This window comes from Nipponia nippon, unplaced genomic scaffold (genome assembly GCF_047370975.1).
Source record: "Nipponia nippon isolate SJK-2023a ecotype South Korea unplaced genomic scaffold, ASM4737097v1 scaffold_6, whole genome shotgun sequence".
Taxonomy (NCBI): domain Eukaryota; kingdom Metazoa; phylum Chordata; class Aves; order Pelecaniformes; family Threskiornithidae; genus Nipponia; species Nipponia nippon.
The window spans coordinates 81094892-81117701 of record NW_028262380.1 but is presented as its reverse complement, the minus strand read 5'-3'; the positions used below and the strand labels follow the sequence as shown (position 1 = coordinate 81117701).

At 43.7% G+C, this 22810-nt stretch overlaps 1 protein-coding gene across 2 annotated transcripts in view; it reads left to right on the top strand.

The window, feature by feature from the left end:
* FRAS1 (Fraser extracellular matrix complex subunit 1) overlaps window positions 1-22810 on the top strand; it is a 171233-nt gene that overhangs the window by 108427 nt on the left and 39996 nt on the right. For both annotated transcript variants that reach the window (XM_087736406.1, XM_087736405.1), the window contains 10 exons: window positions 1345-1491; window positions 3003-3143; window positions 3361-3501; window positions 4142-4285; window positions 4910-5180; window positions 6319-6403; window positions 9351-9677; window positions 14535-14688; window positions 18482-18660; window positions 21519-21635. In XM_087736406.1, the coding sequence (XP_087592532.1) occupies window positions 1345-1491; window positions 3003-3143; window positions 3361-3501; window positions 4142-4285; window positions 4910-5180; window positions 6319-6403; window positions 9351-9677; window positions 14535-14688; window positions 18482-18660; window positions 21519-21635 (1706 nt within the window). The remainder of the gene's footprint in view (window positions 1-1344; window positions 1492-3002; window positions 3144-3360; window positions 3502-4141; window positions 4286-4909; window positions 5181-6318; window positions 6404-9350; window positions 9678-14534; window positions 14689-18481; window positions 18661-21518; window positions 21636-22810) is intronic.

Genomic DNA, 22810 nt, shown 5'->3' with positions numbered 1-22810 from the left:
AGTTTTTGCTTACCGTTCTGGCACGCCTCCGTGGGTAACCTGATTTCTATAGATTTAGACCTCATGTAGAATGTTTTACCATGCTTTTAATAGCTGGCTTTTCATAACACCTACAAACAGTAATTTTTCCATGTAGTATTCTTAAGTTAAGTGAAATCAGACTGGCTAAAAACAGCTGCTGGATTCTTTAGGTAAACATTTTGTTAGAAATTCACTTGTACCTCAATAAAATACAGCCCTTCTGTGACATTTTTTAGATGAGCTGAAACACGTAACTCTTTTGAAGGGCACTGGGTCCTCGCTTCAATGAGAGCAACATAGGTATTTTCACATTTACTTCGATATTTTGAGGGTTTGTTGCTATAAAACTCTGTCTTCAATTAAAAGCAAATTGAAGTGGATTTCCACAATTAGCATATCACTAAATTAGCATTCCACATTTAGCAAGTAACGTGTCAGTATTTAGCACCTGAACTGTAATTGTGCTAAATCCTATGAGAGGTTTTGTTTGGGTTTTTTTTCCATTAAAAATGGCCAGCTATGCTTTATTCTTTAGTTTAAACACTGTAAAGTTTCGTCTCACCAGAATCAGAGGCGAGCTTTTCAGTGCATAGGCAAAGGGCTAGGAAATATTTTTTGGTCTTTCATAGCACATTGCTATTAAATCTTCTGCTGTGAATTAACTACGAGCTCTGACGTCAGCGCTGAGTACACTTGGCTGTTAGTACAGCCTCCTGAGAAGTTTAGACCCTGGACATCAAAGAGGTGAGTTGAAATATTCTGGACCTCTGGACTTGGATCCTAGATTCAGTAAATCCCTGAATTATTTTTTCCTGGCATCTTTATTTGCTCCCTACAGCTCCAAAATTTCACACTGTGTGCAAATAAAAAGGTGGAAACATGAAGTGAAATTAAACGGGCCTTTGGTCCCACCAAGGTTTGCTAACTGGATTGCAGCAGTCTGTTATGGTCTCCTACTTTGTGCACTGCGAGTTAAGTCTGGAATCATATGAAACGCAGGTTGTTTAAAGAGAATAAGAAAAACAGAGACAGAGAAAGCTCTTATTTGGGGATTTGAATTCAAGGTCAGTGTTTTACCCTGACCTGTCCAGAGGAGAGTAAGAGGCAGTGTGAGGAGACATAACAATCTGTTCCAAATGGAAGAAGGCTTTTTACATTTTGGAGGCTGTGAAAAGGAATGTAAGAAGCAAAAACTCTGAAATCTCCACAGGTGTCTCTCAAAGAGGACAAGAGGAGTAGCGATGCTACAGGATAATACCATTTTTTCTTGTACAGTTGGCTGGTGCATCAGTAATTACAGTTATTTTCTTTGTCTTTCCACAGCTTGCAACAGCCAGTGCCTGAGCTGCGAATCCGCCACCGGCTGTACGTCTTGCAGAGATCCAGCTAAGGTCCTGTTATTTGGAGAATGCCAGTATGAGAGCTGTGCTCAGCAGTATTATCTGGATTTTTCCAGCAAGACTTGCAGAGGTGAAAAAATACATTGCTGGTTTAAAGAAAAAAGGAAAAAAAAATTTGCAAGTGTCTTGGCTAAGAATCCATCACATTGCAGCAGGATCCGTGCAGGTGGCCTGCTTTAAAAAGTGTGTATGAGGTGGGGGATTTGTTCAGTGACAGACCACTTGCGAGGCTTTTACAGTTTTTTCTCTTTTTCGGCAGTCTGCTGTCACATACTTCAGCCTTTCAGTGAAACAAGATTATTGCAAATCCTTCTCTTGTAAATGATGTAGTAAGTCGGCCAGCAAACTTTTCAGGGGTCAGGTCCAGCAATTCATTTAGTCATGGGTCAGCTGAATAACGAGTGAGCTTACCAGGCTAAATCTTTTTTAGAGTGCTTATAGGGCCTTGTGTACCTACCTGCTTCTCTCTGTCTTATTAAATACTGCATCACCGGCTGACTGCAGAAACAACAGTTTGGAGTGATTTAAAAGACACATGACTTGAAAGATTTCCAGAACTCCCAAGGAGAGTGTTCCATAATGGAAATAAGTGAGGATAATGTGGCTTTATTGCAGCTAACACCACTAAGACTGGGATATAATACGAATGACTTGTTCAGTGTTCATTTCTAGCTGGCTGCCTCAGTACCTGAATCTAGCTTAACTGAGTAGCATCTGTCCCCTTAACATTGCGGTTCTTCAGAGAGGTGACATTGTTTAGGTGTTTAGGGTGTTGGAACGAGGCAGGACGCTTGTCCTGGCTTTGTCTTGGACGTGCTGCATGGACTGGAGTAGTTCAGCTCACCTCAAGGAGTCCTTGTTTGCCCCCTTCTTGCTCTTGCCCATTTGTCTGTCTCATCAGCCAAGTGTGTCTGTCATTAATTGCTGATACGGACCCTCTAAGTGCCACCAAGAAACAAACAGTAGCGTTGGCAGCCTGAGTAGTCCTTGGGCACATGTGCATGGTTGGGACTCTGCCAAAGAGCGGAGGGGAGATGGTACAAGGGCACGTGAAGGCAGATCTGGTCCCAGTTGGATCCAGTCTGTTTCTGGCCAGTGTACTGTCCAGAGGGGCACTTGGGCTGTGAGGGACAACGATTTCATTTTCTTTTGGTCAGAGTCGTTTGAAAGCATGAGATTGATGCAGCGGGGTAGATCATTGCTAATGAGCAACAAACTTGGAGTTGGCAGAAAAGGAGCACGGCTACTTATGGGATAAAGTCAGGCTTTGTGGGCAACAAAACTGTGCCAGCGTTAGCAGGTCCGAGTCCTGCACAAGAGGCAAGGCTGCTCAAATCTGATGTAGTTTGAACATGTTAAGTCCAAGAGGGGGGGGAAAAACCCCGTATCTTGAGTTGCAATAAGTCGCTCGGTACAAATCATGCTTGCCTTTTTTTTTAGTATCTCTTTAACAGTTTTTACTGTGTTCTTTGCTCCCAGGGCTTGTATTCCTGTAACTTGTAGACCCAAGTGCTAAGCACTTGTATAGGGTGAGGAACACCCCAGAAATGGCTGCCCTGCGTTGACTTTTTTTTCTTCCAGAGTGTGACTGGAGCTGTAACGCTTGTAAAGGTCCCCAGAGGACCGACTGCCTGCAGTGTATGGAGGGCTACGTTCTCCATCAAGGAGCTTGTGTGGAACAGTGCCCTGCAGCTTTCTACAAGGAATCAGACACATGCCAGAGTGAGTTCTTCTTGAGCGTTACTTCTGATCACTGCTGCCAACATGTTTCCCTGCTTGTCTCCAGTTTGTGCATGTCTTGCGTTCAGAAGGCACGCTCTAGCTTCAGATCTCTCGCTGCCCTCCAGCACACACACGCAACAGAGCTGTGGTTCCTGCGGGCAGCGCAGGATGCCGTTGAACGCAGTGTTGAGCTGAACTCTTTATGTATGACTTTTAGGGTGTGATCAACACTGCCTTCGTTGTCGCCAACCAGATGAGTGCAGCCTTTGCGAAGCCCCACTTTTCCTCTTGGACGCTTACTGTGTTCACCAATGTGGGATGCGGTATTATGCAGACCACGCACAGCGAAAGTGCACAGGTAAGCAAAGCGAGGGTGATGTGGTGGAGAGGGCCCAGGGTTGTAGTCTGTGTTCTGTACACTGCTTTTTCTCTCCGAGGCTGGGGTGAAGAGAAAGCGCTTGGATGCTGTGTTAAACTTGCTGTTGAGGTGATGCAGTCAACTTGAGAATTAGATAACAGGCTATATCTACGTTTAGACATGCCTCATTCAGGAGGAATGAGATTCAATGTAGATGGCTGCTGGTGTGTTTGCTTATGTGTATGCATACTGTATATAAAAAACAGGTATTAAAACCACATTTTTAGAAAGGTTTCAGTTGTATTTGTGGGTTAACAAGCTGCGTAGGAATTGAATGTGTATTTGGAGTATTCTTTTTCAAGTTGGTATACCAGTTACTTAAAAACATGTTTCTTCCATTTGGAAGATTATCTTCAGGTTCTCTGTAGTCAATGGGAAACGGTGGTCAAATGGGGAAGGAGCTTCCTAACGACTCTTTTATCTCAACTCTTTGCCCCTTCTTTTTGATTATTTCTGTCAGGTAGGTAAGACACAAACAGCAGTGGTGTTTCTGTTCTGACCCCCGGGGACAGCTCTGTCCACCAGTGGCTGCGTTGTTTTTGCGGTGTCTCAGTGGGGTTGTGCTTTCCATCCGATTCAGCTTGTCCTCCTGGATGCTTGGAGTGTGACAGTGACAGCCTGTGCCACCTCTGTGACAGCACCACGTTTCTGAAGAATAAGATTTGTGTTGCTGCCTGTGGCCAGGGTTTCTATGGCAACACGTGGACCAGAAAGTGTGAGGAAGGTGAGCGTCTCTTATGATAAAGCAACTGAACTTGCAGGCTTCCAGCAGATTTTAAGGCCAGAAGTAGCGTTCATTCAGTGGCATTTTTGGAATTCAGTTTTGTGCAATTTCGTGTCGACTGTTAAAAGTTGGCGGCTATTTTTCTCCAACTTCTTTGTTTCATAAAATGTGCATGTGCGTGGTTTTCTAGGTGAAGTTACCTAGTTAGGTGTGGAGGCGCGTCTTGCCAATCGCAGCATCATTTATCATCAACGTAAAACAAATGAGAAAATATCTTGGGGGAAATCCCTTGCTAAATCAACTGTAGTACTTGGTTATCTTTTCTTTGTTCTAAATGAAGATTTACTAGTCCCTCTGCAGGGCAGGCCAGCGTATGTTAGCTTTGAGTTTTGTGATGGGGAGCTCAAGATGGGAAGTGACTTGCCGAAGCCTCTCAAAATCATAGTGGGGATTGGGGTGGATGGCAGTTCTTCTTGCGATGGTGGTTGTCCTCCTAGGTGAGTAATGAACAGGGCATTATAAAGGTCTGGTCTGTTATCCAAGAGATGGTACTGACAGGCAAGATGCTAACACAGCCCATGGCTGCAGTTCATTCGGTAATACTTCTCCCGTCTTTCTTTTTAGCCAGCAAGCATCCCTCGAGCTTCCATGTGAACAGTACCCTCACAGTAGGAATTGGTGGGGTAAAGCCCCTCGACCTCTCCTTACTGGGTGTGTGTGATCTGGATGGTGACACAGGACAGCTCTCGTTCCGTATCGACAGCACTCCCTCCAACGGCAGGCTAGTGATGGTGGTGAGTGGGACAGACGTGCAGCTGAGCAAAGGCGACCACTTCAGCTGCAAGGATGTGAAGGAGAAGAGAGTCCGCTTTGTGCACAGCAAAGAGAAATCCAGGTGACTCTGTTGAAACTTCTTTCAGAGTTAACAATAATTGACGTATCTTACCAATATTACCAACGTACTTATACTGTACCATAGTATAAATGACAGTGCAAAACTTCTCTATTTATGGTCTAAGAAGTCACTGTGACCCAGCTACCAAACCTGTTGTGCTTCGGGGGTGCAGGAGTCTATCTCAACTTCAGGATACTCTGCTGTGGGTTTAAAGCTGGCATATTAGTCTGGTTCTTAGAACAATTTCTTGATACTCCCAGGAAGATGCTCAAATGATGTCGCCGCTATCCTCTGCAGCAGAATCTGCATTCAGCCATTACTTCTTTGCCTGCAGTATGAGCTCCGTTAGTGTCCTGGGATAATTAGCGGTGATTAGTAGCTGGCACTGCTCACACTGCAAGCATGTTGCAAGGAAGCAGATTTTTCCTGCTGCCAGGCAATAAGCCAGTCATCCTGCCAAGTTTCACACTTGATTTACATCACCGTAAAGCCTTGGGACTAGACTGATACCAGTGGAATTGTTCTAAATTTCTGCCTGTATATATTAGGGTGTTCTTCGATCCATTGTTTTCAATAAGACTTTCAGGGTGTCCTTCTGATGCCAAGGGTTAGCTCATGTTCACTAGACTTAAGGCATGTGCTTCTGTATCATGCTTTTTTTTTTGTCTGCCTGGTAGTCGCAATGAAATGTCAGGATCTTGTCTTGAGAAACATAGCTACTTTATGTTCAAGGTTACTGGGTGGCATTATTGAAAAGTAAATAGGAAGCAAAAATGCTGAAAAGCGGGAGCTTCTGTTCCGAAGCCAGATAAATGACATCTTTCTTTAGCAGCAAGTAGCTGACATTTAGAATCGGTACTTGATCTTGGAGATGCCATCCTATGTGGGTAACATTAGTTAAAGGGAAATGAGGGTATATTATTACATAGTTAAAGGTATTTTATTACATGTTGTGACTGTTGTGAATCTTCAGAAAAAATACTATAAAAATGTAATTAAAAAAACTTGAGCTGAAGCTTCTGTCACTAAGCTAGTCATTTTTACTGAATATATTATATTTTCATCGTTATTGAGTCCTGCAAGAGCATTTCATTAATTTATATTATCCTGTATTTTGGCTTGTTGGGGACTTGTTTAGGAAAGGACAGTTTTCCTTGAAGGTGAGCGATCAACAGTTGTTCTCCCATCCTACGGTGGTCAACATTGAAGCATTTTCAACACAGGTAATATAACAAAGCTTGGAAACAACCACAAATTTTGTACCGTTTGGAGCCCTGGCTTCTTGCAGTGATAACAAAGGAGCTGGGCAGAACTTAAACCAGAGCTCAGGTCAGGCAAATTAGACTCAACTCTCACTTAGTTGAGAGGCAGCCAGGAGTCCTGTGGAAGAACTGGAGTTGGGGTAAGTGACTGAAGAAGCTGGCCCGTGTAATTTTGCTTGTGCAGGGAATTGTAGCTGTGCAATCATAGAGCAATTATCAGTGAGGGCTAAGGAGTCCCTACTGTTTAAATTATTCTTTGGATCTGCAGATGGTCTAGTTCAGTCTCTTACTGCAGGGCGATTGAACGATGATTGATCCCTATGGTAGGGATGCTTTGACGGTCAAGAGCATTTACTTAAATGCTCTCTTCTAGGACAGTTGGGAATTAAATCAGCATGAGCTATTTAAAGTGCGTTTCCTAAACTGCTCACCACTTCTAGGCAAGTTGATGGTACTGTTAAGTGTCCATGTCTCTCATGTTATTGTTATTTAAAGTCTGTAGCACATTGTCGTGGAGGGGCGTCACCCAAGAGGTGGTGTACAGGCAGTACGTTTGTGACTCCTCTAAGGGTAGGCTCTCTAAAAGGCAAGGTATGAAGAGATGCGCAAGATAAACACGAAGGGAGAGGGCACAGCATTACAGAAAGGAGGAGCTGTTCAAGCCCAGCCTAGCTGCGTGTGCCAAGCTCAGCCTGTCAGCAGGTCATATCATCACATCCCTCCGGCCAGGCTTTGATTCCCGCTCAAGCTGCAGGTGTTCCTCTGACGCTGCTGCGAGGGCAGTGGATGTGCTGGCGCTGCCCGGCCCATTTTCCCGCTTGCTGCTGGTCCTGCTGGCAGCGAGTTCACCATGGACTCAACTTGAACGGGGTCCAGGTTTCCAAGGAGGCATTGCAGCTTGCACTGAGCTTTTTCCATAGTCAAAATGTCTAGTTGGAAGCCACATCAGATAGCTTTGCTTGACCTGAGGCTGTTGTGGCTACTTGGCGTATTCTAGCAGTGTAAAGAAACTTGAACGTGCAAATGGGAGTCTGCTGCTCTTAAGGCCCATTTACATCCTCAGAGGGGCATTAAGTGGCTCGCTAAAACTGTAGCTGGAAATCTGGCTATCATCCTTTCTCTTTTAGTGCTTACTCCTTCCTGCCTACAAGCCTGACTCAGCGTCCACTCTCACAATGAGTAATTGAAGAAATTAATTTCTTTTAACCCTTGCGGTGGTGGATGGGTTTGTGTCTGAAGGTGCTGGTGCTCTTCTGTGCTTCATGCTGAGTGTAGTAGGATGTAGCCAGCAGCTCAAAAACATGGTGAGCTGCTGACTTGCTCACTGCATACCATGCTGGGGGCCTGCGGGGGGTCTCCAATTTAATGTATCTCGTGTTCCTTACAGGAAACAACTCTTCCTGAGATGCACAACTTCTGTGGTTCTCTGACAATCTTGAGACTTTGTGCTGCTTGGATTTTTTCCGGTTTGGGGACCTAGAGAGGTGGTAGCTTCAGGGTTAGGAATTTTAATTTTTTTTAATTGCGCTTTGTTGCTTTTAATCATTGTATTCCATATTAGTCAGTCCCTAACTTCTGGAAATTAGAAGTGTTGTAGTTTGTCCTTTAGTGTGAGACAAACTGTGGATTTTGATCCTGTTGCGTATATATTGATTCTGGCTGGTGCTGAAATCTTTGCTCAGTCTAATCTCTTGTTTACCTCAGTAGGACATTCACCTAAGTAAGAGCTGCAGTCGCTGCCCCAGAATACATAAGTGAGGTTTAATAATAGGAATTTTGCCTGCCGATCCTCAATAAGCCTGATAAGGAGGTGAGATGACAGCAGTTAGCTCTCTGCTGAATGTTCCCAGGGCTTTGACTTTGTCTCTGCGGGATCACCCCCCTCCCGAGGCCAGGTACTACTGATGGCAAATGATGTTTATTGGGATCAATAGAGACTGCAGATTTAAACTTCCTTGACAACAAAGAACTAGGGAACTAATTTAAACCAGCAGAAATGTGGACTCTAGCTGATCTTCGTCCTAGGATGAATAAGGCTGTGTGGAGTCTTTGAAAATAAATAAATAATGATGCTGACGACACCCAGTTTTGCTGTCTTTGAGATGGACTTTAGCAGTTTGAGACAAGCAAAAGCACGTCCTTCGGTGTTAGTTGATTGACGCATTTCTACTTAGAAGCATTAATTCAAGCTTCTGCCTCTCGGTTTGGCTCATTGCTATTAGTATCCTGCGTAGGTTATTCTCCCTCTCCTGGCATTCTTCCTTACTTCCTTTTTTATCCTCTCTGCAACTCATTTTAAACAGATAACGTGGGCACACAGGTTGTGTGGGGTCTTTCTCTCAAGCATCAGTGCTCTGAAAGATGTCAAAGTTGTCGAAGCTCTAGGTTATACACAGGGATAATGTGTGTCTCCATCCCCAGCCCACCCTGAACTGATTAGTCACAGATAAAAATCTTCAGCATCTGAGGTGCCCGCGTTCCAGTTGGGCCTGCAGCCATGCACGTAACATGTAGAGCTTCCAAAATAGCTGGAATTTCCATGGATGGTAATAAGGCAGAGCTGTGTCCCTTGTCTCATATCCATGCAGACAGCAAAGGGAATACAGGCTCTAGCTGATAACTAAATTGCTTTCTAAATAAATGTCCTAAGTTTTTTTCCTTTCCTAAGCTTGCTGTGGCTTGAGAATCTTCTTTTAATGTAACGAAATCAGTCTAAAATACTAGATATTCTTAGATCTGCCCACTGGGGGTGAAAGTGTGGAGACTGAGTCTCTGCTGCTTAGAAATAGGAGGTTTCCAGGGATGCAGTGAGCTAGTTTCCTTAACCGCACATTTTTCATTCCGGACTTTGATCGTGATCAAATTGCTAAGGTTTAGCAAACACCTAAGAGCTGTTTTTGTGTTTCAGGCCCCGTATGTGTTCAGAAATGAGGTCCTTGTTGTCCACAGAGGGAAAACTGGAACTATAACAGAACTGTTGCTTGGTGTAAGAGACAGTGACAATCCCCAGGACGTTGTGCTGATGGTTTTAGAGCCTCCACGTCACGGGCGACTGATCAAATCTCCTGGAGACTCGGCTTCTGCGGTCCACATGTTCCACCTGGATGACCTTGCCGACGGACTTCTGCGTTACGCTCACGATGGCTCTGACACCCGGGATGACGCAGTTCTTCTGCAAGTGAACGACGGGTACCACTTCCAGAACATCCTGTTCCACATTAAGGTTGCTCCCAAGGTATGTGCTGTGACATAAACCCTCGCGAGCAAATTAGAAGTCTGGAGAAGTATCGCTGTGTCCCTGAGGTGTCACTAATCCTGCATTACCGACAGGCTGCCGTCAGAGACAGGAGAAAGTAGTGGATTGATTGAGTTTTGGAGGTCACCTGAATTTTTGGTTTGCGACGGGAACAGTTCAGCTCAAATTGTGCACCTTTGACAATTCAAAGTCCACAATTATTTGATAATAAGATTTTCTGGCGTTGCAGGTGAGAGTTTTGCACTGGTAAGGGCAGTGAATTAGAAAATGAGTGGATGGCGGGGAGAGAGGGCTGATGAGACAGGCAAACCAGTCAGTGGGCCAATGGGACTGTGATGGGAGACACAAAAGGACCACACATGAACTAAACAACTTGGGTAATAAGTGTATCACTGGTATTTCGGTGGTGGTGGTGTCTCCCAAGGTCAGGATCTCTGCTCTTCACTCAGCGTTGCTCCACTGAAATCTTTCACTTGATGCGTCTTTCTGTTTGATAACTTCCCCAAGGGCAGGGCACAGATACCTACATTCAGAAATTATTAAGTATTTTAATTTTTGTTTCTTGCTTTTATTGCAGTTCATAATGAAATAACGGTTGTTTGTCTCTTCTGTATTTGGACGTGAAGTGGCACTTTATATTAAATTTTATAGAGATTACAGCAGTAAAATTAGAATCAGTGGTGCTTTTCTATTTGTTTATGAAGCAATCCCCAGCCAAACAAGGCATGAAATACATAACGGTGTATGTGGTGGAGCCTTGAAAAAAATGAAGTTGCTGAAGTGCTTGCAAGCATTTCAGTTGTGGTATTGTGGTACTGTAATAAAACAGAAGGAAGCAAAGCTGAAAGTTCCCTTATCCCTTAGTTAATGTGAGAGAGTAATGAAAAATAGAGCTGTCAGAGAAGTAGTCCACTGTTTGCAGTCTTTTTATGTATGGATGTGAGAATTACACAATCTTTGAGTGCTCCCACTCTGTGAAATGGAGTTAGGAGGAGATGGTATTAGCCCTCTTTTGTCCTCTTCTCTGCTGCATTAGATGCCTTTCACAGCAAGCTGGGCATGAAACTTTTAAGTAAGGTCCACAAGTGCTACGTGCGGCTGTGAGGTTAGCACGAGGAGGGACTGATCCCATTTGGACCCTGCGGGTGCTCCTAAAGCTGCGGTAGTAATTAATGATAATTAGTGACATGACTCACACATCAGTCTGGGAGTGAAAAAGGGGTCGCTTTCAAGGCTGGTGCTGAGTTATTAGACTCCTGGAATAAGAGCAGCCCTGCCTGTGGTTTCTTTACCCAGATCGCTTACGTGGCCCTAAGGAGCCTGTGTAAGATCAGCAGGACTGTAAAAATGCCTGGACACTACCCTGCATTGTTTGTAACCCATTTTATTTTTCTTGCTATTGATTAAGCGGGTTCGTGTAAATGCCAGTGAGGGTGAATTGCTGAGTATAGTTTATTTTATTAGACAATTTTGTGCTCCCTTGTCTCTCATTATCTTTCCAAGCGTCTCTGTGCAGCACTTGGCTACAGAGAAGAATGAAGGTGGTGACAGGGGTGAGAGCAGAGCGGCTTTTAGTATGAGGGTAGAGCTGGCAGGTACCCAGCTCCTGCCTCATCCTAATTATCATCGTTGTGGAGTAGCCTTGGGAGCTGAAACACGTGCAGGGTTTGTTTCTGAAAAGGTGCTGTTGAGACACACACACAAAGGTGCTTTTTTTTTTCCCCCCTTAGTTTACATCCAAAGATTGCTAAAGAGCCTGGTAGGACCCTGGCTGGAGGTGTGGGAGTTCAAGGTGTGGTTTTTTTAACCACGTTACTTATCAGAGTACACGGAGCTTGTTAGAATGTGCTGCCGGATGGTTTTATATAGTCAGTCCTGGTGTGAAAGGACGTTTTTAGGATTCCTCTTCAGTGGGCTCAGGCAGTATAATTCTTAGACACTAATTCATAGGAGCACTGCCGTGAAAGTGTGAAAACACAAATGAAGGACAACATAACCTTCCAAGTATTATGAATTGGGGGGTTTTGTTTCTTCACAACAGGTGTGCCTTGTTTTCTGCAAGGTGCTTTTTTTAGTCCCTTTGGTTGCTAGCAGCCTGCTAGCCCTATTTGCCCCCGTCCAAACACTTCATTTGACCTACTGCAGTCTGAACAGCTGGCCTCTATTTTGAGAGCTCTTAATAATGATTTGCACTGCTGTATATTTTTATTGACCTTCTCTAACAATTACAGCTTCTGTGAAGTTAACCTGAGACCTGCTGGTGCTTCGTTTTTGGCAGAGCACTACCAGTGGTGCTCCAATGGGGAATAAGGAGCCTATGCCCCGGAAAATACCATCGCAGGCTATGTACTGTAAGTCAGAGGAGGTCAGACCTACCCACATGTCACCTGCCCATTGCTGATGGGATATGGAAGCCTTTCTTTTCCGAGAGGCTAGGCGGAATGCAGGAAAAAGACAAAAGATGTTTATTTTAGGGGTGTGTTGGACCTCTAGAGGAGATCCAGCTAAGGGAGGTCTCCCAGATATGTGCAAGGCACTGCATCTTGCCCTACCTGGGAGCAGGTAGCCGAAGCATGGACCAGGGAGCATGGTAGCCTCCCCGGGCTCTCTGATAACACTTCTCCTGTTCTGTGAATTCATTCCCACAGTTTGCTAACTGTGTGCTCAGATATCAGTAAAAAAACCCCAAAATCTAATGTGATTCTGGCTGTGTTGCTGGACACAGGGTGAGCACTCAGATCAGACAACAGCTTGTCGCCAAGTATATTTTTAAAAAGATTGCCAAGCAAAGAGAGGTGTCTCACGAATGTGTTCTTATTAACAAGCAGGATCGCAGCATCAAAGCTGGGTGGAAATGGTATTACAAAATGCCGGACTGGTTTAATGTGGCCAGTGAAGGAACATTCAATCATTTAGTTACCGAAAAGCCCGAGGGTTCCACGTTTATAGCAAATTCATGACCTTGTGTTTAATTAGCATTCACTTAGAAATATTTTCTTTTCAAACAGTGCATTTTGCCTGTCATTCTTTGAAGTGTGGCTAGTCTCTCTTTTCTCTCCTTACACAATAAATCCAGGGACCTTTCTGACCTTTTTAGTTTGTCTCCTGTTCCAGAGTTATGCTTTGCTAGGCCTATATGTGTCATCATGTGATCGAATCGATAAGGTCAGAGGAAAGTTATCATATACATGGGCACGGTTCTCTTGGCCGGCACAGGGTCTGGTTTTCTGCTTCACTATTCTTTAAAAAAAATAAAGCAACCATTGTGCTGGGAGACTCTTGACACGATGTAAGATCATACAGCATTTAAAAATTAACACTGTGCAAAATAAGCATAGTACAAATTAAACGGGTGAAAGTTGCTCAGCAGGCACGTCAAAATGGAGAAGGGAAATCATCCTTTAACGTGATTCTTTTTCACAAACATCTTTTTAGCTCTCTCTACTCTCTCTGCTGCAGGTTCAGAAGAACATAGTCATGAGTTGTTTGTCAGTTTTGGGGTGACACACGATTATGTGGAGTAGTAAATGAGGAGGAAGATGATCACTTATATGGAGCAGTCAGGATTTTGACTGATTATGCAGTTCACCACAGCCAGTTTCAAGGTGAATCTGCAGAAATCAAGAAGAGGAGTCACATTTCCAGCAACTGGGCTTATAAGAGAGAACCATGGCACAGAAGAGGTCACAGGGATTTTGGTGGCCTGTCCAACAGAGCATGAGCTAACAAAGTAATTTAGAGGGAAAAAGGGCTAATATAGTCCTTAAATGCCAGAGCAGTGTTACTGAAGTATATGAAAATGGTAGTGCATCCAGTCCTGACACGCGCATTTCAGGAATCTTGTATTAATATTGAATAAACATTCATTTGGAAAAAAAGCCACAGGAATAATTTGAAAGTCAGAAAACCCACCAAGTAGCAAAAGACTTTGACGGATGCTCAGGCAGACTTCAGTTTTACAAAAGTGGTTAGGAGATGACTTGACCAAGGGTGTAAGTCCCCGCACAGAGAGAAGATATTTGATCTAAAAGTCTTCCTACAGTTCTGACTGAGCAAAAAATGCGATGTGGATTTGGTGCAGTAGTTACTAAGTGAAATTTGCGTATCTCATTTCTGAATGTTAAACTGCTTCTGTTCAAGCAAAGGATGGAAAACTGTCATAGTTCATGTTTCTGCCAAAGTTCATCATTAGCATTTGCCTACCCTTAAGGTCAGTTTTCCCCCATCTTGTAGAAAAGCCTGACGTTGGTCTTGAACCTGGGTTTGCTCACGGAGAGGTGATAACAGTTGTAGATGTGGGTAAAGATAGTGGAGGTGCCGTAGAGAGATACTTTTGAATGGGTAAGAAGCTGTTGTTCTATAAGTACCCTTGAAGGGTGTGTATTTTTAGAAATAAAATGAAGAGACGTGAGAGAAAATGTGGATCCGATCAAACTAGTGTAGTAGACAGATACTTTTCTTTCCAGATGTTGATAGTAGTGAGTTTTCCACTGTGCCGTGGAGATCAGTTCTGTCAAGACCTGTCAAAAGTCAAGCGGCGAGAGAATGAGGATGGTGGTAAAAGACAGAATTATGGAGGGAGACTGAGGTCAAGAAGGTTGATGGTCAGGAAATTAGAAACATTGGAGGACAAGGTCAGTTCCACAGCGTGAGAATTGGGTCTGAGGGATATAGGTGAAGGATGCACAACCATTTCTTGAAGCAGACAACCAGGGTTGAATGCATAAGAAATTCCAAAATGCTCTCCTTGATCCTTTTCACTTGACAATCTGTTTCAATCAGCGCAGCATTGCTGACATTCAGTTAAGCCTTTTTCTGCTGTCCCCCTGCATGCAGAATAACAGAAGCCCTCAGCTGGTGACAAATTCCTTGGTCTGGGTGCCCCAGGGAGGCATGCTACAGATCTCCAAGACAATTCTGCACGCCGAGCTACCCGGTGCCCGTGACTCCGAGGTAACCTACACCGTCATCAAGGACCAGCCAAGACATGGTAAATACCTTTGGAGTTGTTTTGTCAAAAAACAGCTGTAGGGTGTTGCTTTTCACCCCACCTGCCCCAAGGTGTCCATCCGCTAAATAAAAGTGTTCGGTTCTGGTTACTTCTGGGGAAAAGGGTCTTCTTCACAGACCTATGGGAATGTGATTCTTCCATGGTATTTTGCCTACAACAAATAGCATCTGAGGGAATATTTCCTTATAATACTATGCTGATAAGTGCTGCTGACCTCATCTTTTTCCAATTCAAATGGACGTGCAAAGTAATGAAGGACTACTGTCCTGCCTAGTAATCTGAACTTCTGCAACTGTGTTTCTCTAGTGGTAGTTAAATTCTGGTGGATTTACAGCCTTGTGAGAGCAGAATCTTACTGCCAGAAGATAATATTCGACAATGAATGTCTGGTTTAGGAGAAGCGTAGAGTAATATCAGCCTCTAGAAACTGCTGAGCAAAAGTTTAGCGTGAAGAACTGGAGAACTGCCTAAAGTCCATGACATTTAATTTAATTTGTGCTAATGGAAGGGGTTATTGACTCAAACAGAAATTGGTGACATTTGCATCCGTATATAATTCTTGTCTCCAAATTCCTTTTGAGAGACTCTGATCTCATCTCTCAGAGTAACAGTTTTCACAAGCAACCCCATGCGTAGGACTGCAGCTTATAGAATATCTTCTGGACCCAGGCCAAGGAGGAGTGTGGAAGGTACTGGGATTTGTGGCTGAGGTACAAACTGAGAGAAACTGGATGGAAAAGAGAAGACATCATATGTGGAGGGGAAGGAAATATGGACAGAAAATAAAAATGTTCTTTTCCTGCTCAGCACCACTGTTTTCTTCACTAGAACCATGTCTTTAAATAATATATTTTGCACTTCTATGAAATGATATCATTGCTTTTAATTTGGTGAGCCGGATAAAATTAGAAGATCCCTTTAGCATCATCAGGGCTGTTTTTTTTTGCCTTTTGCTGTAAGGATAGGCTGGTTTCCGTAACAGCTGTCAGTACCTGATGAAAACATAGATTACGTTATTTTTGCAATTTAGAAGAGAAGTAATTAATTTGTATTCCCCCTTTAGTTTTCTGCAGATGAAGGACTGTCTTCTCATTTTTAATAAGCATTTACATGAAAACAAGAATTTTTCCCTGAGGAGCTTGTCTCCTGCTGCCTAACCCTAACCAAAATTTATAATCCTGTGTTTGTATCTCCATAATTATCTCTACTGTAATTACTTGCAGTAACACAAATGGGTTTGTAGCTGCAGGTGAGGAATAGGCGGTAGAAATCAATGAACTTCAAAATTTTATCTAAAATACTATTTCACAGAAAGGGAGGGGAAAAATAAGACAGAGAAATGTAGAAAATGTGTCCTTAATCAAGGAGGGCTTATCTGCCTATCTTAGTATTTGAGTAATGGAAAAGATATTCATACCTGTAGAAAACACATCATTTGATATTTAGATAGGAAAGAAAACCACTTTAGAATAATGGGCTACATTTCTGTAGCGCAAGTGCGCAGACCAAGAAGGCTCATTGCCCTTTATTTCAAGACTCTGAAACCAAACAAAAGCGATACAATTAGGGAAGGAGGATCTCTGTCCAGATCGCCTCCTTCTGCAGGGCTTGATTTGGTTCTGTGCAACTGGGCACTGGAAAGCGGTTCATCTTTCTCAGGATCTCTTTATGCTGGACCTCCTGTTTTGTCCCTAGAAATAGAACCAGTGGCTTCCCTGGCTCTCCTCCCAGCACACCGGATGCCTCAACACAGCTCTGTTACATGGAAAAAATACTGACTTCTAGACGAGTAGGTACTGTTATACCCTGAGCTGCTTCATGTGACACACATTCTCAGAGGGTGAAATTCCTCAAGCCGATGAAAAGTGATGCAAGTGTGCACTCTTCTTAAAATGAATGAGACCGGCAGCGCCTGAATCCTCTAGACAGCTCTGGAAATTAATTCCCTGAGTGCGCGCAAGTTGTACAGTCGAGTGTGTAACCTATCAACAGCTGCTTTTCTATTTAAAAAAAAAAAGATGTTTCAAACGAAATGGTAATCATACATTATATAAGTAAACATCACAGAGTTGTTCCTTCTGATCACGTTAAATATTAATTTATAAGAAGACACACAGACATACATCTTGCTTAAAGCAGCTGTATGTTCCGATTGTTTCTTCTCTTACTTTGGGAGGGATAAACAGCTTGCAGGCCCCAACTCCTCTGGGGATGTGATTAACATCTTTAGAAATCACACGAAAGATTAAGGTGGTGAACTCCCATGCGCAAAAGCATCAGATTGGGAATGTAATTAGAGCGCTGATAAGGGAATATTAGCATAGAGTTTGATGATAAAATGGAAGTGTGATATTTCAGCTTGCTGAATTATTTTTTTATTACACTGACTGTTTGAGGGTGGTTTTGGGAAATGAACTGGGAGAGCTTATGATGGGTATTTTGCATAACAGAATGATTAATGCTGTAAGGAGAGTTGAAGTGACTTATAATATATGTGGCTTCTGAATTGGTAACCGCGAGGGATACTTTCAAAGACTGGTAGAAAAGCACAATATGCAACTAACAATCCATTTAAAGGGCAGCTAAATTATATATATAGTCAAGAATAGTAAAGATAGGGGAAATGTATAATTTTTTCGCAGATTACGTGTTAACTCCAAAACAAGTAAATTACATTGTGGAATAGAAAAATATACCATTTATTTTGATACTATAGCTCTTTGTCAGGTTTTAATTTCGTTTGTGTGTGGTTAGGAAAAATGTTCACATGAATGAAATAGATGACCAAGGTTTTGATACCCTTCTCTTGGTGGGTAGCACTTGGTTCTTTGAGTGATGGTTTTGGATTAAAGTCTATTGAACATGAGTAGTGACATCAAAATCCAACCCTTGCAGGCATCTGTGAGGAAAGCTGACAACCAGTGGGACATGCCCCCATCCTGCTCTTCTCTCTCATATCTGCAATGAAGCCAGCGATGTTTCAGGCCAGCTGAGAATCCATTTCTAATACAAAAATCAGAAATAAGCTGAATGTTAGAGATATAAAAGCTACATACTCTTTGGAGTAAGAGCTACAAACCAGGGCATGCAGACTTTCTATACAGCCTATGATACAGGGGTCCTTTGCTACATCTGTTCAAGAGCTCTTTTTCAGTTGAAGATTTCTGTTCAGAGAAGTCGGTTGAGTATACTTTCTGGCATAATAAATACCCAAAAGAGCTAGAAAAGAGCTGACCTTGAAAAAATTAGTATGCTGTATTCTGATACTTAAGTCGTACCCTTGAGGGGAAGATGAATAGTCTGCTGCAATGCTTTTTAACCCTGATTATGTCTCACTTCTCTCTTGTCCCTTCACAGGAGCTCCAGAAAGTGAGACATGTCCTTTGCGTCTGTTTTTCTGCTCAGTTTATCAAACGGGCACACTTCAAGGTTGAAATGGGCTGGTCAGTGGGCAGAACGACATTTTGGGTGTTTAAAGTTGGAGATCCTGTTCTTTGCTTGGCTGTGTATTTCTTCTGTGTACTTGCACGCGTTACTTGATCTGCCCTTTGCCAAAACAGGAGATAAAATTTCCCTGTGTCAGTGGGATGTTGCGAAGGCCATTAGTAGTTTTTAGGAGCTCTGCTGCTATTTCTGTTAGTCACACTAGATGGAAAAAAACTAAGACTGGGTGGACATTTGTCTTGAATGCTCATTAGTTCGTGAAAAGACATCTGTTCCTCCTTGTTTTCTGACAAGTTGTGTCCTGACTATTTTTCTTTGCTTTTCCCAGGTGAAGTGGTGCTTCTGGTCCCAATGCCGGCAGATGGCCCAGCAGACTCCTGGCAGCTTTTGCCTGATGGAAGAGCAGCCTCACCTACGACCTCATTTACCCAGCAGGACATCAACGAAGGCGTTGTGTGGTACAGGCACTCTGGATCTGAAGTAGAGAGCGACTCCTTCCAATTCCAGGTACTCCTCATCATATTCACGGGGAGGGTCACACAGCAGTTCTGCTGGCATTTTTCTCTGAGATTACTCAGTCTGCCGTTCCCTGTATCTTGTGACCCAGAGTTTTAATAGCTACACATACATGAATACATGCAAGCACACACAAATATGCATGTAAACATATATTTGTATTTACATACAGACTTATGTGTATGTAGGCGTGTTGCTTGCCTGTAGATGAATCTCCGTGTGCTTGTGTGTCAGGGTGAATGCAACTCATTGTACTCGTGGGAGACTCCTGTTGATGCACAAGAGAGCTTTTGCTGCGTGCGGATCCCCAGGTTTTAATCTGTGGCAGCGGAGCCAGCCAGCCAGCCAGCTACCCACAGTCTTGAGCCGCATGCAATGGCATTAACCTTCTGGATGTCAAATCACAGGTCATATTGCAAATCCAGAGAAAGTTGTCTTTCAAGTAGCATCTAACATTTAAGCTATTAAACTAATAGCTGGCCTGATTTTCTGTAGAACAATTCCATCTCAGAGAGGAAAGGGTTCTGTAGAAAAGCAGGAAAGCTCTCTGAGGTCAAGAGTCCCCAGGGGGAATAGGCACTCAGAATCTGCACTTAGAACTGCCACAGGATGAAACTAGCAGGCTTCTAACATCCCATCAGCATGACAGTGTGTCCAGAGACTGATTCTTGCTGTGACAGTGATCCCTTCTCCGCTGGCCTTTTGCCTGTGGGGGAGGATTGTCCCCTGGGGACACCCTACTCATGTACTTGGGGTTGCTTTTGGGGAAGAAATAGGAACAGGAGATGGTTTTTGCCTGGCAATCCTTAGACGAGGTAACAAAGGAAGTAACAGAGAAGGTAACTCACACCTTTCTTGTAGCCTGCAGCCTCCTTTCCCCCAGCCTTCTTTGAGATGAGGCTGGTCCCAGGGGGTAAGGGAAAAGTGGGGAGGTGGGTCCGGATAGCCACGCGTTTGGCTGTCCTAGAGATCCTCCAGCTGGGTGCCCAATCTGCACGAGGAGACCCATACAGAGGTCCTCTGGCCCACGCTCTCCTAAGGCACCCCTGCGATCCAGACCTCTGTGAAAGGACTTCCCCATGCAAGGTGTGTTACTGCAGCTCATATCCTGGCCGTTTTGATGCCCCATTTGCAGTTCGGACAGGAGGTTTGACCCCTTGGTACTGCATGGCAAATACAGTGCCCTCTCACAAAACCTGTAATATTTACTCCAAGTGCAAAGTGTTCCGATTGCTTTTTTTTTAAATGGTTTGTTTCGCAAGCCCCAAAACCAAGCGACCCTCCTACTTTCTGCAGTCCACAAGCTAATAATTTAATTTTTGCTATAGAGTACTTCTTCTTGCAAACAGGCAAAAAGTTACAAGTACTCCCCAGCAGATGTAATACTAAAATAAATCCCACCTCCCCACAGCTTTAACGGCCATAAAATTCCTCAGACAGGTCCTTGCTGTTTGCTTGGAAGGTTTAACAGCCTCCCATAATGCTAAGCCTACGTGAACACTTGCATGCAGTATTTGTTACATCTGGTTTACAAGTCAGAAGCTATTGCAAGCTATTACTGTAGCACAGGAGAGGCAATTAAGGTAATTTCTAAAGTAATTAACATAAGTGATAATGAGGAATTTGTGAGTGTCAATGTTGAACAAGCTAATCTTTAGCTTAATGGCTACATTCGTCTTATAGAGTACGCATTTTGCATGAGTTAAATGTTTGGGTTTAGTATCTTGGAGCGGTAGCAATAATTGTATGGAGAGCCCTACTGAGAAGGGAAGCCGCGATTGCCTGGGTCACATCAGGAGACCATAACACATCTGTCTGAGTCCTGAGCTGTGGGTTGGGGCATCTCAGAAAGGGCCGACATGTTGTTTTCGTCAGTGCTTTGGCAATTACCATTTAGATGACAGCAACTCAGAACAGGTCCAGCAAATGGCTAAAATAATTTCATTCGTTTCAGCAGAGCATGCATTTTTATGCATTTTCGTGCATTTGCTTGAAATGAAGCTTGTGCTGAAGTCAGTTCTTGCTCATGAAGTGCTCTATTGAATTCAAGTGAGGACTTCCATCCCTGCTGAAAGATAAAGCCGTAACAGACTCTAGCAAAGAAGGGGGCTGTATTTCTCTGGGTGCTTGCCTTATCTTGGGATTGCTGGGAACATTTGTAGGCTTCTCTCTAGGGGATGGTTTTGGTCCTTTGAATTTTTACAGATTTAATATTATTTGCTTTATATGTCATTACTGCAGGTTTGCTATTATGAGTTAGATACTGTTGACTTAATTTTGGTGTTATAGTGTTGTATGGAAAATTTTTACGGGTCTCTGTGAAACACGAGCGCAGCCTGTCTTGGAAGATGTTGGGATCACAGGGAGTCACTGCCAAAGCAGTACCATTGTTAAAAGACCAGTTTTTTTCACCTTGTCAGCACAACTGGTGGTTATTCTGAGGGTGGGAGGAAGGTTTAAAAACCCATTATTTTTTCTGTTCCTGTGATGAAAAGTTCCACTAAGCTGTACAGACAACTGGAGTAGAATTCAGCAAAACTATGGCAGTGACTGGGGGAAGCAGGAATGAATAGCAGTTAGGGAGCTGACAAACAGCTGTCTTTCTAAATGTTAATAAAGAGGTAAACCATTTCTAGATTGGACAGGCAATAATGGAGCAGCCGGTTACTATTTAAAGGCCTTAGTTCCCATCAGCTACCATTCGTGTATGCTTTGGGTTGGTGTCTGCTGGAAAGGTGTGTCTTTGCCTTCCCAGAAGAGGAGGAGAGAAGAAGGAAAGTATGAAACTGGTCTAGAAATGCAGTGGTGTCCTCTGTCAGGCATCCATTCATGTGATCTTTCCTTCCCAGGTGTCCAGCTCTGCCAATCCACAAACCAGCTTGGAAAGCCACGTGTTCAACGTCGCTGTTCTCCCACAGACACCCAGGGCACCTCAGCTTTCCCTCGGCTCCTCTTTGCACATGGCTGTAAGTGTGAACCGACACCGCTGACCGATGGTTTCTGTATTCCCGCTCTCCTTGGAGCAGTGCACAGCGACCAGAGCCTCCCATAGAGCAGTAGCCACTGAGTGTTGATTCCTGTACTTGCTGTTGTCCACGCTGTTGTGCTTGATTCAAAGATTGAACTAAATCTACAGGGTCTATGCACCAGATAGATAGCTGGAGTAGAAAGGGAAAAAAAAAAGACAGGTCAGAAAGAGTGAATGGGAGGGTGGGGGTGGAAACACCCATAAAAAGTTGAAAAACTCAGTATTAAAAGTGATGAATGGATAGACTGGAAAGGAGAAGGAGAGAGAGAAGAAAAAATATGGTTAACATCTTCTTGTGGAATTCTTACCCTTTTCTGAAAAGCCATTAGGAATGGCAAGAGTGAAAAACTGTGGGTTAGAGAGACTGTAATGAGTAGATCTGGCCAGTAATTCCACTGTAAACTTTATCAGAACTGTAGCCCATCCACATTAGAAAGTTTTCATCCATCATTCTGACATCAGGAACACCGACTATAATGTATGTGGAGAACATTCAGACAAGCCCATTATATCTGCATCCGTGGAACTGAATTACCTTTTCTTGCAGCATCAACTCTGGGAATTACCATTTTTGGAAGAGTGGTCTCTCTAATGTCATTATTTCCCTGATCGTGTTAATTGAAAAGATGACCTCGAGGTTTAAAGTTGGTTTTGTGAGCTCTCCGACTTTGTTGCATGCCTTCTCCCTGTGTCCCTGTCACATATGTGGGTGAAGTCCAGCTTTCCTCTCTACTTCTCCTGCTGTCTTCTGTTCTTTGATTCTGTAGGGAGGGATCCCGAGTGCATGGGCTAGAGGGGAGCTTCAGGGCTCTGCACCCAGGTCACCCATTGAAACGCACAGAAAGCCAGGACCCCAGAGGCAGGGAGATTGATTCAGACATCACCTTGGCCTCACAGCTTTGTGGGGCTTTCAGAGGGGGACCAGGATCATAATCCACTGAGCAGCAGTCCTGAGCGGAGTGAAACAGGGCAGGCTGGGATGAGAAAGCAGAGATGAGGACTTGCAAGAAACATGAACGGAGCTGAGGCCAGCCCTTCAGGCGGGAGCTCGCTGCAGGGAGAGGGAGAGCTGGGTCTACAAACTTGAACGTAGCGTGCAGTCATCTTTGGTGT